The sequence below is a fragment of the Alligator mississippiensis genome, chromosome 2 (genome assembly GCF_030867095.1).
Source record: "Alligator mississippiensis isolate rAllMis1 chromosome 2, rAllMis1, whole genome shotgun sequence".
Lineage (NCBI taxonomy): Eukaryota > Metazoa > Chordata > Crocodylia > Alligatoridae > Alligator > Alligator mississippiensis.
The window spans coordinates 16,337,955-16,351,528 of NC_081825.1; the positions used below are offsets into that span (position 1 = coordinate 16,337,955).

Below are 13,574 nucleotides of genomic sequence, written 5' to 3' on the forward strand. Positions count from 1 at the left end.
TCAGGCAAGTGCCCTCACTATAGGTATTTTGGGATCTGGGTGCTCTAAATCTCACCTCGTTGAAGCTATGCCACTTTTGCAAAGAAGATTTCAAGGTTCACTGGGTTAGATAAGGAGTAAGATCTTCTCACCCAGTAATTAAGGCACTCGCCTGACCAAGGGGAGAACTAAATGCCAATCCCTGCTGACATACTTTACAGTAAACAGCCTCTGCCTGTGCTTTTTAATCAAAGCAGCTCTAGCTGTGCATGGGTGCGGTTCACTCCTAGAGGTGTGTGCAAGAAGTGCTCAGAGCATTCCCATCAGTTCAAACCCTGCAGGGGATTTAGGCAGGAGAATGCCTGATCTGAAGATCCAGATGTGCTTCTGTGAGAGACAAGTGTGGAACTCCTCAACTGTGCCAAGATGAAAGCAATTCTGGGTATATATGGAAGCAGGAATTTAAGGTGTGCAGGGAACCTAACAGGTAAAGACTTAGATGCCTATGGGCTTTAACAAGCGTTCTCTTACACTTAAGACACCTAAATGCCACCAAAGATGTACTTCAAATGCCTACATATATGGTTGTACGTCTTGAGTTTAAATTGGTTGGCTAGGCTACCGTTAAGAAGCAACAAATCACAGCACATACACAGTTTAAGACAATTACCACAGAAAGTAATGAGCACTTTTTATTGTAAAGAAACCAGTAATCGTATTTGCTATGAGCAGATGCAAAATATGATCATTCTGCTCAGAAAAAATAGGGCATTTTTACTGCTGCCTTTTAAAAGTAAAATAATTCTTCAACTGCTAAAATCAAATTAATTTCAGTATTAAAAACCCCAGCCACTAGCATCACACAACATGTAATTAAAATTACTATACTACTACTATTTGAGTTGCTTCTATTCATACCCCACCAAATTATTAAAACAAAGCAGTTACTATGGTAACTAATTCATTCTCTCCATCATATTATTTCTAAACATCTCAGCCTAGCCTGACTCGCATGCCCTAAATTCCAGTTTGAAATTCTGAACTTTTGTACTGCTTATTGAAAAAGGCTTTTACAATCTATATATTTAAGTAGATAGGGACAGCTGCTTTTATTTATTGCTAGCAGAAAAAAACGTTAATAAATTATTTGAGTTTGATAAATTGATAGTGCTCACATGTAAGTGCAGAACAGCACTTTGGGAACAAAGATGGGAGTTTGTGGAGCACACACAACCATCTGCAGGTTAGATAAACTAACAACAACAACAACAACGTGGCTGGCAGATGTTGTGGAAACTAATAACACCTGTCTAAGTGGTATCTGATACCCAGAAAGCACATGGGAACTACTGTTTACTACAGTAACAGAAAAAAGAAGTCAAGGGGGAATAAGAAACAATAATACAATTCAAATGTTTTAATTTACATTTTAATGAAATTCCGTTATATAGGTGGCTAAAATGAAAGATATTTATTGTATGCCACTGTAATCATTCTCATTGTTTTAAATTCATGTTAATGGAAGTCCTAATTTATTTTTCTTTGAATGTTATCTCTAAATATTTAAAGTATCTGCCACAAAATTATTTTTCCCCCATCTTCTATCCATCCTTGTATTTGCTTGGCAGCTTTGGAGCATCTCAAGTTATTCGTAGAAATAAACCAGGCTGAGCAAGCTAACATCCATCCGATTTAACTCTATTTTTAGAAGATTTACACATTAATGGTGGTGGTAGTGGTGATGTGTATGTTCTTCAGTCCTCCTCTCTGAAGAGTTAGTGAGATCCTATTACTTGCGCTTTCTAGGAATAACTGCATATGTCTGCTCTATTCACCATTGTTGCTGTGAATGCTTAAGGTACTACTGGATACACCTGATAGAAATAAAATACCAGATTCGAGACAATTATTATTATTATTATTATTATTATTATGCTCTGTTTTTTGCATTGCAATGCCCCAGAGCTCAGAGTGGTTAAACAATAAATAAAGGCTAGGCACAGAAGTCATGCATAAATGGATCTAAGTTATCAGAAACTGGTTTAAACTTGTAACAGAAGCTCAGCACACATAAACCAGTTTCAAAATGGCTGAAACTGGATAAACCTGGATGAATGTAGTATAGGACTTAACTGATTCAGTCAAACCGGTTTATGAAAATTCTGTCCCAGGCCCCTTCCTGGTTCAAGTTAAATCATAGTCCCCCAGCACTGACTGTCTGTATCTAGCCATGGAGTGAAGGGGTATAAGCAGCAAAGAGAGGCAAAGTCATTTGCCCAAAGATTAGAAGAGCCAGGAATAATACACAGGTCTCCTGACTCCAAGTCCAAAGTCCCAACTACTAGATCAGTCTGACTTCAAAAAAGAGACCTTAGAAGAGAAAATCTTATGGGCTGGAGACAGACATTACACAAACTGGTTTAAGTGATCAGAAACTAGTTTAAACTTGTAACAGAACAGATGTTCAGTGCATATACACCAGTTTAAAAATGGCTGAAACTGGTTTGAGATACTACATCCAACCAGGTTCATCAGACATGACTGATTTGGATCAAACTGGTTTATATAATGTCTGTCCCAGACCACTTGCTGCTTTAAGTTAAAACTAGACTCCCCCAGCATCCCAGCATACTCTGTGGGCTGGGTGGGGCTCTCTGCTCTACAGTAGAGCTAGTCCCTCTCCCCTCTGCTCCCTGGCTACAGCTCCAGCAGAGATTTGAGCAAGCATTTGCCTGGCTTCCCCCTGCTCCCCACCTCCCTCCCCATCTCCTCTGCCTTACACAGACACCTCTCAGCATTAGCTAGCAGACCACATGCTGGCTACGGTCTGTGCTGTGGCAGACGGGACAAAGGCAGAATCAGCAGGTAGTTGGTAACGTCCCTCTGTTGTTTTCTTAATGTGGGGATAAACACTGTGTTATCAATTCCCTGCTGGGCTGGTCAGAAGGGGGGGAAACCCCTCCCTAATCAAAGCATCCTGCTGGGGCCTGGCCATGCCACCCCTCAGCTCAGCACTGTGGAAGAAAAGGGAGGGCTGCTCTAGCACCCCTGCTGGTTTCTAGCCTGAGTCACTGCAGGCATGTGCCTGCATTGCTGGGATGTCTGTGCAGTTACAAACTGATTTAGTCTAGCCAGGTTAGACTAACCTTCAAAGATTAAATCAATTCAGACTCAGGCTTTTTTAATGTCTGTCCGTAGCCATAGAGATAACTGTTTAATGCAGAGAATTTTCTGACTTTAGGCCAGGTGGCTGCCCAGGCCAGACCTGACTTAGCAAAGTAAAGAAAAGGCAGCTGATACTGTGAGGGCTATAGAGTTTGTATTAAAGTTTATCTGCTAATGAGTCTACTCTCTACCTATGTAGTCCTTTGAGACTGAAACTTCATTGAATGTAATGGTGTTCTTCATCAAAAAAGAAAAGTGCTGAACCCATGCTGGATAGGTGTCACATTACCATTGTGGATCACCATATTGGGGGTTAGGATGGAATTTTATCCCACGGTCAGACTGATATGGACTACATGGGGTTTTGCCTTCCTCTGTAGCAGGAGACCCTCTTCCTTGGATTTCTTGAGCTTATTTTTACCAACTTTGTAGCAGCAGGACACTGGCCACTGTGGCCTGCCTGTTTTATCTGTGGCAGGTTATGGTGTTAGATCTTTGTACACGGTAATTTAGATAGGGATGATCCTGCGTCCTGTAGGGGGCTGTTCTATATGACCTCTTATTCTATGATTCTATCTGCTTTTGTTTGGTGAATGCTGTGATATAACATGGTATATTTGACTAGGCAGTTGGTCTCTGCATTGCATTTCTCATTCAGCTCTTATGATCTTCCAGGGCAGATTGTAAGAGGAAGAATAGTGTCTAGGTTTCAGCCAGATTAAAGATCTAATTTTTAAAGGTATTAGCATTCCATACAGCGTCTATCTGCATTGTCAAAAAACACATTTCAGTAACTAAAAACATTTTAAAATCTGGTATAGTGAGTTTAAGATCTCATTCAAGTATAATTGGAATGCGTTCCTATTGCTTTGATGCTGTAAAGTTTTCTTGGAGTGTTCCTAGACTTCTTCAACTTGCCCTGAGCTTAGGGGTTCACAGGACATAGCAAGAGACTCTGGAGGGGAGATCCTGTCCTGTTGTCAGGTCAGAAAGGGACTCAGAGGACTCCAGAGTCATTTTTTTTTCAGTTAATGGGTCCAAAACATAGATGCGGTATCTCAACAAAAGTAGTATATGTAATAGCAGAACAGACTTTACCGACAGCTACACGTGTACACACTTCATTTTTTCTTTAGAATTCTTATAACCAGTTCCAACAACTGAAATGTTTCAGTAAAAGAGTAATCTCTTTGGAAGAAGGGATGTTCATGGAGGATATTTTTCCCTGAAAGGTTTTACTGTTTTCTTGTTAAAACAATACTTTTCTTTTCATTAAAGGGATACTGTTCAATACCATTTAGGGCAAAATGGGCTTTTAAGCCAATTTTCTTTCCATACTAGTAGCACTGCAACTTTGTAACATTGTAATAGCTTAACTATATGCAAATTCTAAATCTCTGTTTAGGTGGCACTTAATGAAGATTCAAATTACAAAAGCGATTTACAGAGGCAATCTTAATTCAAAAGGATGATGAAACCATCTTTCACTGCAAAATGTGCCTAGATATTGTATATTAAGAACACAGTAAAAGTCTGTGCAACCCTGTCCATAAACAATTCTATTTGATTGCCTTTTAAGAGATGTTTGTATTGGGATAGAAGAGAAATAAAAACCAAACAATGAAAGGTAAATTCTCATTAAAGACACTCAGTGACAAACTATTATACCATTTTGTTCTTAGACCGTTCATACTAACATCATATTCATCATATAATTGATTTCAAAGCCACTTATTTCTGATTTTATTGCTCTTGTTTCCTGCCATTTGAGGACAACTGGCATTTTATAATTTAATATTTTGTCTAAGTCTCTGTAAACCCAGTATGCAAAATAATTTCCAGATTCTCCCTGAAAAACAATTCTAGGAAAACAGTTTAGAATTCCTCAAAAGTTCTCTTAAAGGTTGCGACATCAGAGCACATAATTTTGGATTTTAAACAGTTTACTTGCAAAAATAATGTGATCACAAGCAGCCTGTACCTGAATCATAGAAAATCCAAATTGGGTTATTCATAGAAAATTCAGATGGCTTCAAACATCTTCATTAGTTACAGTCGACAGATTTGATGACTATTCTGCAGGGAGAGATTTCTATAGCTTTTACGATCTGCTTTCCAATTTAATTTGTACTGGGTAGCTGAGGGAAATGGGAATTTTTCCAGTTCAGAATTTTTACTTATTTATTTACTAAAGGCATGTAAGTTTAGAGGGTGACATTTTTGTGTAGGTTAATTGGTACTTTATGGAGGAGCAACTTTCACTTGGAAAAAACAAACAATAAAATATTAAGGATCTTCTAGCTCCCTCTGCTGCCCTAATCTTTCAATAAGCCAGCCTCAAAAGAGTCAGGAAATGAACAACATATAACTAAACATTCAACTGCATTTCTTGTAGGACAATTACATTTATTAAATATGTATTTCAAAGGTATTATATTCACAACACCAGTAGCTGTCAGGATGTAACACCTGACCAACCTTCTACTACAAAGGTTTAATTTAATTTGCAAATTGCTTACATGCTTTATGATTCCAATCTTTTTCTGATATCTGCATCAAATTGAATTTATTATTTTAAACAAGCCATTTCAAATTTGGTTGCCTAAAATTAAAGAACCAAGTCTATATTTCGTAGCCTAAATACCAATAAGTGACAGTGTCTGATTTTCAGAAGTGCTGACCAGTTGCAGTTCTTACACAAATCTGCAAGTCATGAGTACTCAACACTTATGAGAACTACTCATCTTCTATTAACATACCTACTTAAAGACTTTAGGCAAATGGATTTAAAATATGGGGAAAATCTGAATTTTGATTAATATGGATGTGCCAATCTCAACAACACAGATGTGAAGAAAACACTGACCAATGTTCATCTCTTCAGGGTGTGGTTCAAACGTTCTACCAGTGGTCAGGATTTAGAGAATAACATTTGGGATCTGGCTATGGGAATGTTTCTAACATGCTAGGAAGAGGCCATAATCTGTTTCTGGGGATGTACAAATGAAACGCTGGAACAAGACTTGTTTCTAACTCTGGATAACATTATATTTCGAAATGTCTTTATAAGTAAAGACAAATAGCATTTAAGGATTTAAAATAATAAAACTATCAGTTATTTCACCCCGCCTCTTATTTGAAACTCCCTTAGCTGACAGAAATACTGACATCAACTAAAGTGGTGGGATGATTACTAGAACTAATACAGATATTGGCATGATGGCTTACAAAGTTAGATTTCTTCAGGACCATTAAAGCATAAACTAATCGTCTAAACAAACAATTCCTTTACCATATTCTCTAACTGCTATTCAAATCTATCACTTTTCACAGTGAAATATGGCTGTCTGTCTGTATTTGGTTGACTGACTAGTGTTTAAACTTTTCTAAAAAAATAAAAAACCAAGAAAAAAAACCAAAGAACAAACATTTCTCATTAAGCGGATACAAGATAAGCCCCCCCCCCCCCCCCCCACACACACACACACCACACACACACTTTTAATCTTGTGCTTGGAATTTTTAATTTTGAAATGAGGAAACTGATTCTTTAATCAAAACATTATTTTAAAGTATTTCCTCCTGCTCAGCTGCTCCCCTTGTAATAAAGTAGCCCTAATAAAATACTTTCTCTATCACTAACTTTTGTTTTCATAAGAAGTTGCCTCTTCTTTCTTAAATCTTCAAAAGAGAATATAAATGTGTATTCCAAGTCTGTTTAAAAGAAAACTATTGCCTGGAATGTAAATTGGGATGCTAGGCTGGGTAAAAATTTCTTCCCCAGCATTTAACTTTAGATCGGGACAAACAAAGGTCAACCCAGTTGGTATATAGGTGCAAAGAGACTAGAGCCTAACCTTTCCTTCAGATTAAAATATGACATGTAATCATATGATGACACCTAAACCTTAACAGATTACAGATACCTGGTAGTTGTGTTAACATTTTAATTAGCTTCAGCAGTTAACTAGTATATTGAAAGGAATAACAAATTTCCTCAATAATACCTCCCTCAATACTAGTTGCTCAAAACCTTCTTTATGGAGCTATTGAAACTATACATTTTGTAGTCCTTCCTAGCAATCAATATTACTGTATTTACTCAACTGTAAGATGACTCTGAATATAAGATGACCCCCCGATAATTAGATTCTTAGATATGGAAAATTTATAAATTTGTTATAACTTTCCAGGTATAAAATCAAAATACTGGAGGGTTGTCTTGAATTCCCACCCCAGCCTCCCACTGCTGCAACAACAGGGAAAGCAGTGGTGGGGGGGTTGAAATCAGATCGCCCCCTTGCTCTCTGCCTCACCTACTCTTCCCTGCTTCTACCTGCACCCCCCAGCTCCCCACGGCCTCTGCCTCTCCCTCCACACCCCCAGCCTCTGCCTCTTCACCCCATCCCCCCTCAGTCTTGGTCTCTGCCTCCCCCCTTTTGCCCCCCCGACTATCCATCCCAGAGCACAGCACATGGAAGCTCAGCCCTTGCTTTCCCATGCAGCAATATCAGCACTGCTGACTAGCCAAGCAGACATTGCAGCAGTATCAGCACTGCTGATTGGCCAGGCAGGGGAAGCTGTTTCCATGAGCTCTGTGCTCATGGACAGAGGGGCAGGAGCTGCAGAGGGGAAGTGGAGAAGGGGGCAGGAGGTTGCTGTGGGAAGGGGGACCAGGAGGCTGCCTGTTCCCCCTCCACTTTATACATGAATGTAAGACAAGGGGCTTCCCCCTCCCCTACTTATTGAAGGAAAACACCTCCTCCTATATTTGAGTAAATACAGTATATACAAGAGATTGTACACAAGCTTTTTTGTTCCCTCAATGCATAACACTGAATAAAAATCATACACAAACTTTTCCTTAAGTAAATTTAGGGTTGCAAGTGCATCTTATTACTTTGAGTGTAAATGTCCGTGCTTGAAAGAAAAAAGAAAAGAAAACCAAGAATAAATCCAAGGTAAGGGAGATGCCCTTTCCCCCTCCCTATAATACCACCGCTCACTTGAGTTCTCCCTTTTCAACCCTACAGATCTAGAGGAGCGGAGATTTCTTCCTACAATTCATAAGAGGTCTCTTTAGGGAGTAGGGACTGATTGAGACCTGGGTTGCTGCAGTGCACAACATGTCTAGGAAGCATTCCCCTCCGTTGTGCTCATCATGCTCCCTGAAGGAGACCCAGGAAATGCAGAACCCTTTCCTACACCGCAGCCACCTCTTGGTACCTCCTAGCATGAGCTGTTAGTTCCTGGCAAGCTTAAAACGGCTTTCCAGAACTGATATGGCAAAGTCACTCTCCCAACAATGGTCAGTAAACTACCAAGAGACTTAACTGAAGATTTTTAGAATTTAAGCAAATGTACTGCACTGTTTACAGTTTTGTTACAATATACAGTACAATAATAGCTTAATTAGAGCTAACCAATCTTCAAGATGCCAAAAACATATTTAGGATTTTTCAGATTACACAGAAAATGAACATATTTTATTTTTGTACTGCAACACTCTTCCAACTGCTTTGCCAAATGTATACTACTTCCACTATGCTTTGCAGAGAGCGTTTTTTCAAAGGGGGGGCGGGGGACAAAGGACAATATGATCCATAGCTAATTCATCTTGCGCATTTGCACGCGCTTCATACCTTCTTCTACAAAGAAACTGTTACATGATACTTCACAACTTTGCAAAGTCCAGCATCAGCTACTTGGATTAGAGAGAATCATATATGTTCATCTAAAAGCAATTGATAATTACGGTACTTGAGGTGAAAGACCAAATTTAACTTTAATTATCTGTTTTTTCTAGCTCACCAGTGGTGTCAAAGATACGGCTCATGGGCCAGATCTGGGCTACAAAGCATCTCCATCCAGTCCCGAGTGCTTCCCCCTGGGTTCATACTGACCCAAACGCTGCCGGACAGGCCTCAAGCACAGGGTCTGGGATATGCATCACAGGTGGAGGCTGGTCCAGGTCCAGGCCAGAATGTTTTGAAATCTATTTGAAATCTCTGGGTTTATCTTAGGAGTCATGTAGTACCCTGCAACACCCTTAAAAAGATCTTGCAGTACGCCACGTATTGCAACCCTCTGGTTGAGAATCACTGACCTCAGCAATCCCACACAGATGCCTATCGACCCTGCTCTTGAAACCACAAATGAAAGAGACACCACGACTTTCTTATCTAGCTTGTTCTGCTGTCCCACAGTTCTTACAGTTAGGAAGTGTTGCCTGAAAACTGTTTTAAATCTTCTCTGCAGCAATTAAAACCGGTTGCAACATGTCTTCTATAACAGTCCTTCATATATTTGAAAATTTTCATCACCCCTCCTCCCCAAATCCCCTTTTCTCCAAACTAAACAGACCTAACTCTTTCAGCCTTTCCCCATATGGCTTGCATTGCAACTGCTTTTTCATTTTTGTTGTTCACCTCTGGCACCTCTCCAATTAAGCTTCTTAAAATACAGTACTTCAGCTTAGGCCTAACCGATACTAAGTAGAGGGCCATTATAAGCTCCATACAATACTTCTGTTAATACACACAACATTGCATTTGCTTTTCTTGTGCAATTACACAAGAGACCAAGGCAAGTTATTGTACTACACAACAGTATATACCACTGAAAGTGTCTCCACAAAAAGGATCCCACTGAATGGAATCATAGTTGCACACAATCAACTTACAGTTTAAATTACCTGTTCACCTGCATTAAAAGATAATTAATTATTCTCAAAATAATGGAATTATTTTTTCTACTGAGTAGTAACTGAAATTTACTGATTCCCTTGCCATGCTTCACTTTAATCACTTACAGGTTTATAATGAACTCAGTGATGCATATTCAATTTGTTGCCTAATTTGCATGATCACCTACCATAAGCAACTGTGCAAATTACACAAAGACACAGGAAAATGGTCAAACATAGAAATGACCTTTTGCACATGCAGATACCGAATGTATTAGCACAACTGTTGCATTTCAATTAATTTCATGCAAAAAGTTGGGACATATAATTGCACTTTCTGTCTTCAGAATTGTGACTACTTAATTTTGAGAATCAGGCCTCCAGTAATGGAAGTTAAGTGCATTATTGCTTCCCTCACAAACTAAATACCGGTGAAAATTCTGTACCATACAAATCTACAACCAGAACACTATTATTGTATCATTTTGAAGCATACTTCTTTTGTAAGTGCTTGCTTACGCTAATGCAAAGTAACATTAATAGTAGTATGTTATACCAGACTTACAAAAAATTCAACTATAAAGCAAAACACCATATAAAATAATCACAATAATTAGCATATAATCTTGTAACTAACTGGATTTGACAGTGAAAAATAAATACGAGTTTTAAAAAATATTGATCTGTTTAGAAAACAGATGTTTAGAATTAACAGAACAGAAAAAATTAACTAACTTGCTGGGACTGACAAGGAAGAAAAATGACAGTGAAGACAAGCACTCTTTAACAGCTGTACTACATGTCCAGTTTTTCAACTTTATCCATTATATACATTTCTGCAAAATAATATGTTGGAAGTCGCATCCTAACATATCACTGCTTATAAAGTCGATGCATTTAGCTACTAAGTCTTACATGGAGCCTTTATTAACTTCTGTTCCATTGAAAACTTTTCAAAATTGCATGGATAGTGAGCAACAAACTCACACAGATCCCACACTGACAACCATCGAGATGCAGGCAGACCCTCCTGAATACAGCACAGCTCTGACATTTTAAAAATCCAGATTGGATTTCTGTAGCTCTAAAGCTGTGGGAAGCCACTTACGGTCCAAAAAGAGGTTAACATTTTTCATATAAACATCAAACAGCTTTAGTCATTCTGCATTCCTTAAAATATAAAAATGTTGTTTGTATTAAAATCCGGAAAAATTTCTCTCTCACCTTATTCTATGTTGAATCAACATAACATTCCTGTATTGACACACATTATACAAATATAAATTGTGTGTGACATGAGATAAACTGACATCCAATTCATGAAAATCCTTCCAAGTAACAGAGATCTGGTTTCTACCAGTACAGATCTCTGTAGTACTTTTTTACACTCTGTGCTGTTTGAAGGCTCAGTTACTGTTTCTTAAGCATATCTATTCAGACATCTGTAGAAGAATATCAGAGAAAATGGAAGACTCTTAATTAGTATACTAGTATGTCTTTGAAAACATATATTTAAAAATTGCAAGGGTTAAACTACCAAGCTGTAAATGGACTGACACAAGCACAGAACAATGATGCTGAAATTCAAATACTAGATTTCTCTTATCCAGCTAGCTCTGTTTTCATCTCAAAACAGTGGACGCGCACAATTATGATAATCACAGCTACTCATTCAGTGATTGAAAGCCTATAACGAAAGGCACTATAACTCAATTAAAAAGAAGTTTAATCACTATAAGAAACCCACTTCCAACTCCCAAAAAGATAATTAATTCATTAAACAGTTTAATGAAGTCACATTATAGATTGTAGCATCTAACCTTCAAATATACGATCTAGACGTTGCCGCTTCACTTTGTGTTTGTCCATGAGAGACATGAGACTGGAAGTTCAGAAAACGTCACCACGCACTCTGCAGCTAGACTTCAAGGAGCAGCCACAAATAAAAATTATTGTTTTCAAAATGTCTTCTCACCTGCAAAGAGAAAGAATAAAAATTCTTAATCTATAAAATGTAGATTATCACATTCAGATTTAGCATCATATTTTGCAATTTTAAAAGTTTAGATATGATGATATATGGAAGATTCTTTTTAAAATGCCATATGATTATTTCAAAATAAACACGACTAAAGTTTTTAAAGAATGAAAGTGTACAAACAGAGCTTAAAAACTAAGACAATTTGTCTTTTCTATTCTTTTTTGTGTTGCTTCATATGTATTCTCCCATCTACACCATACCCTTTCTGTACCCATCCAGCCTAGATAAAATTATTTTACATCATTTACCCATTACACTAACTAGTCACAGAAACATGCTTCCCAAACAGTGAAAGACATTAGTGTTTTTAATGACCACTTGAAATACTAAGCACATTATAATATTTCTAACAAGTCAGAATCTAAACCTTTCAATACACAGAAAGAGATCAATACGTAGAAACCTAGCAAACACATTCTGGGGCATATTGCATACAAAGAAATACATAACAATGGCATTCCAAGTGCCAACTTCTAACACTTACTAAAATGGCAATTGGGCCTCAATTTTGGGCATGACCAGGGCAAGCAATGCAAGTAAGCACTTTTCAATTCCACGCAACTGAACAAGACATTGTGCAAGTAAAAATACAAATTAGATGTAACTGTCTTTCCTGCTCTGAAACACTGAAGCAGCAATCATCATTTTAAGCTAAACACACACCGCGATCTGCCCCAAAATTGTATGAAAACAGAAAAACATGCAAGAGAGGTGCACATATAGTGTGATCAATATATCACTGATTCTGACTTTTAATGCCCACACAAACACATAATAGGCCAACCTTATGGGAGTGTTTTCTGAAACAAGTCAAATGTAGTATTACAAACCATACAAAAAACTAGAACTTGGTTCCAAAATGATACCTTTTATTAGACCAACTGGAAAATGGCAAGAAAATTGTCCTTTTCTGCAAGCTTTTGAGATCAAAGTTCCCAGAGCCTGACAAAGGAAAAGTGTAGATGGTACAAGATGGTAAAAAGTCCCCACAGGTAAACACTTAATTATTACACCTTTTCCCACCTTTTATTTCCTACACAACTTTGGTTAGATTGCATTATAGGGGCCCTAACAATTACTGATTCTTTCTAAAGACAAAGCATAAAGCAGGGCTGTACAACTTCTAAGCCCCCAGAGGCCACATGCCACGAGTGCTGCACTAGATGAGCCACAGGTCACCATGGGGATGCACCCCAGGGTGCTTCCCACATCTGTGTGGACAACCCCAACTGCTGCAAAGCGTGTCCATCCCCCCCCCCCCCCCCCCGGCGTGATTCTCCCATCCTACTGTGACACAAGGACCCCCTCCCCCACTGCTGCATTGAGAACCTACCCCCAAACTCTCTCCTTGCCTTGCTCAGCCCTGATGCCCTCCCAGAGAGATAATGTTGCTGCTAGAGCACTGGGGAGAGTAGCAGCCAGGTGAGAGCCCGGAGGCAGCAGTTTTACCCCTTGCAGACCACCACTTGGTCACCACTTTTTTGCCCTTAAAATATAGGCAAATTTCATCAACTTACAATAAGAATGTTTTGTGCATTAATAAAACGTAGTATACTATCTTAAACTTAAGAAACTATGAACAGAGAAATTATATTTTATTTGCATTGAAACAAATGCACATTTACCCAAGATGGTCTACTTGCAATATTGGCACTATGCAGAGCTACTTTTCATTTTCAGTGGCTGTTTTCATATGAAAACCTT

The 13,574-nt window shown here is 38.4% G+C and overlaps 1 protein-coding gene across 6 annotated transcripts in view; it reads right to left on the reverse strand.

Annotated features, from left to right (window-relative positions):
* The window catches only part of CTBP1 (C-terminal binding protein 1), a 430,675-nt gene that overhangs the window by 287,509 nt on the left and 129,592 nt on the right, over positions 1-13,574 (reverse strand). For all 6 annotated transcript variants that reach the window (XM_019478526.2, XM_019478523.2, XM_059721474.1 and 3 more), the window contains exon 2: positions 11,650-11,804. In XM_019478526.2, coding sequence (XP_019334071.1) covers positions 11,650-11,707 — 58 coding nt within the window. In that variant the 5' untranslated portion in view covers positions 11,708-11,804. The remainder of the gene's footprint in view (positions 1-11,649; positions 11,805-13,574) is intronic.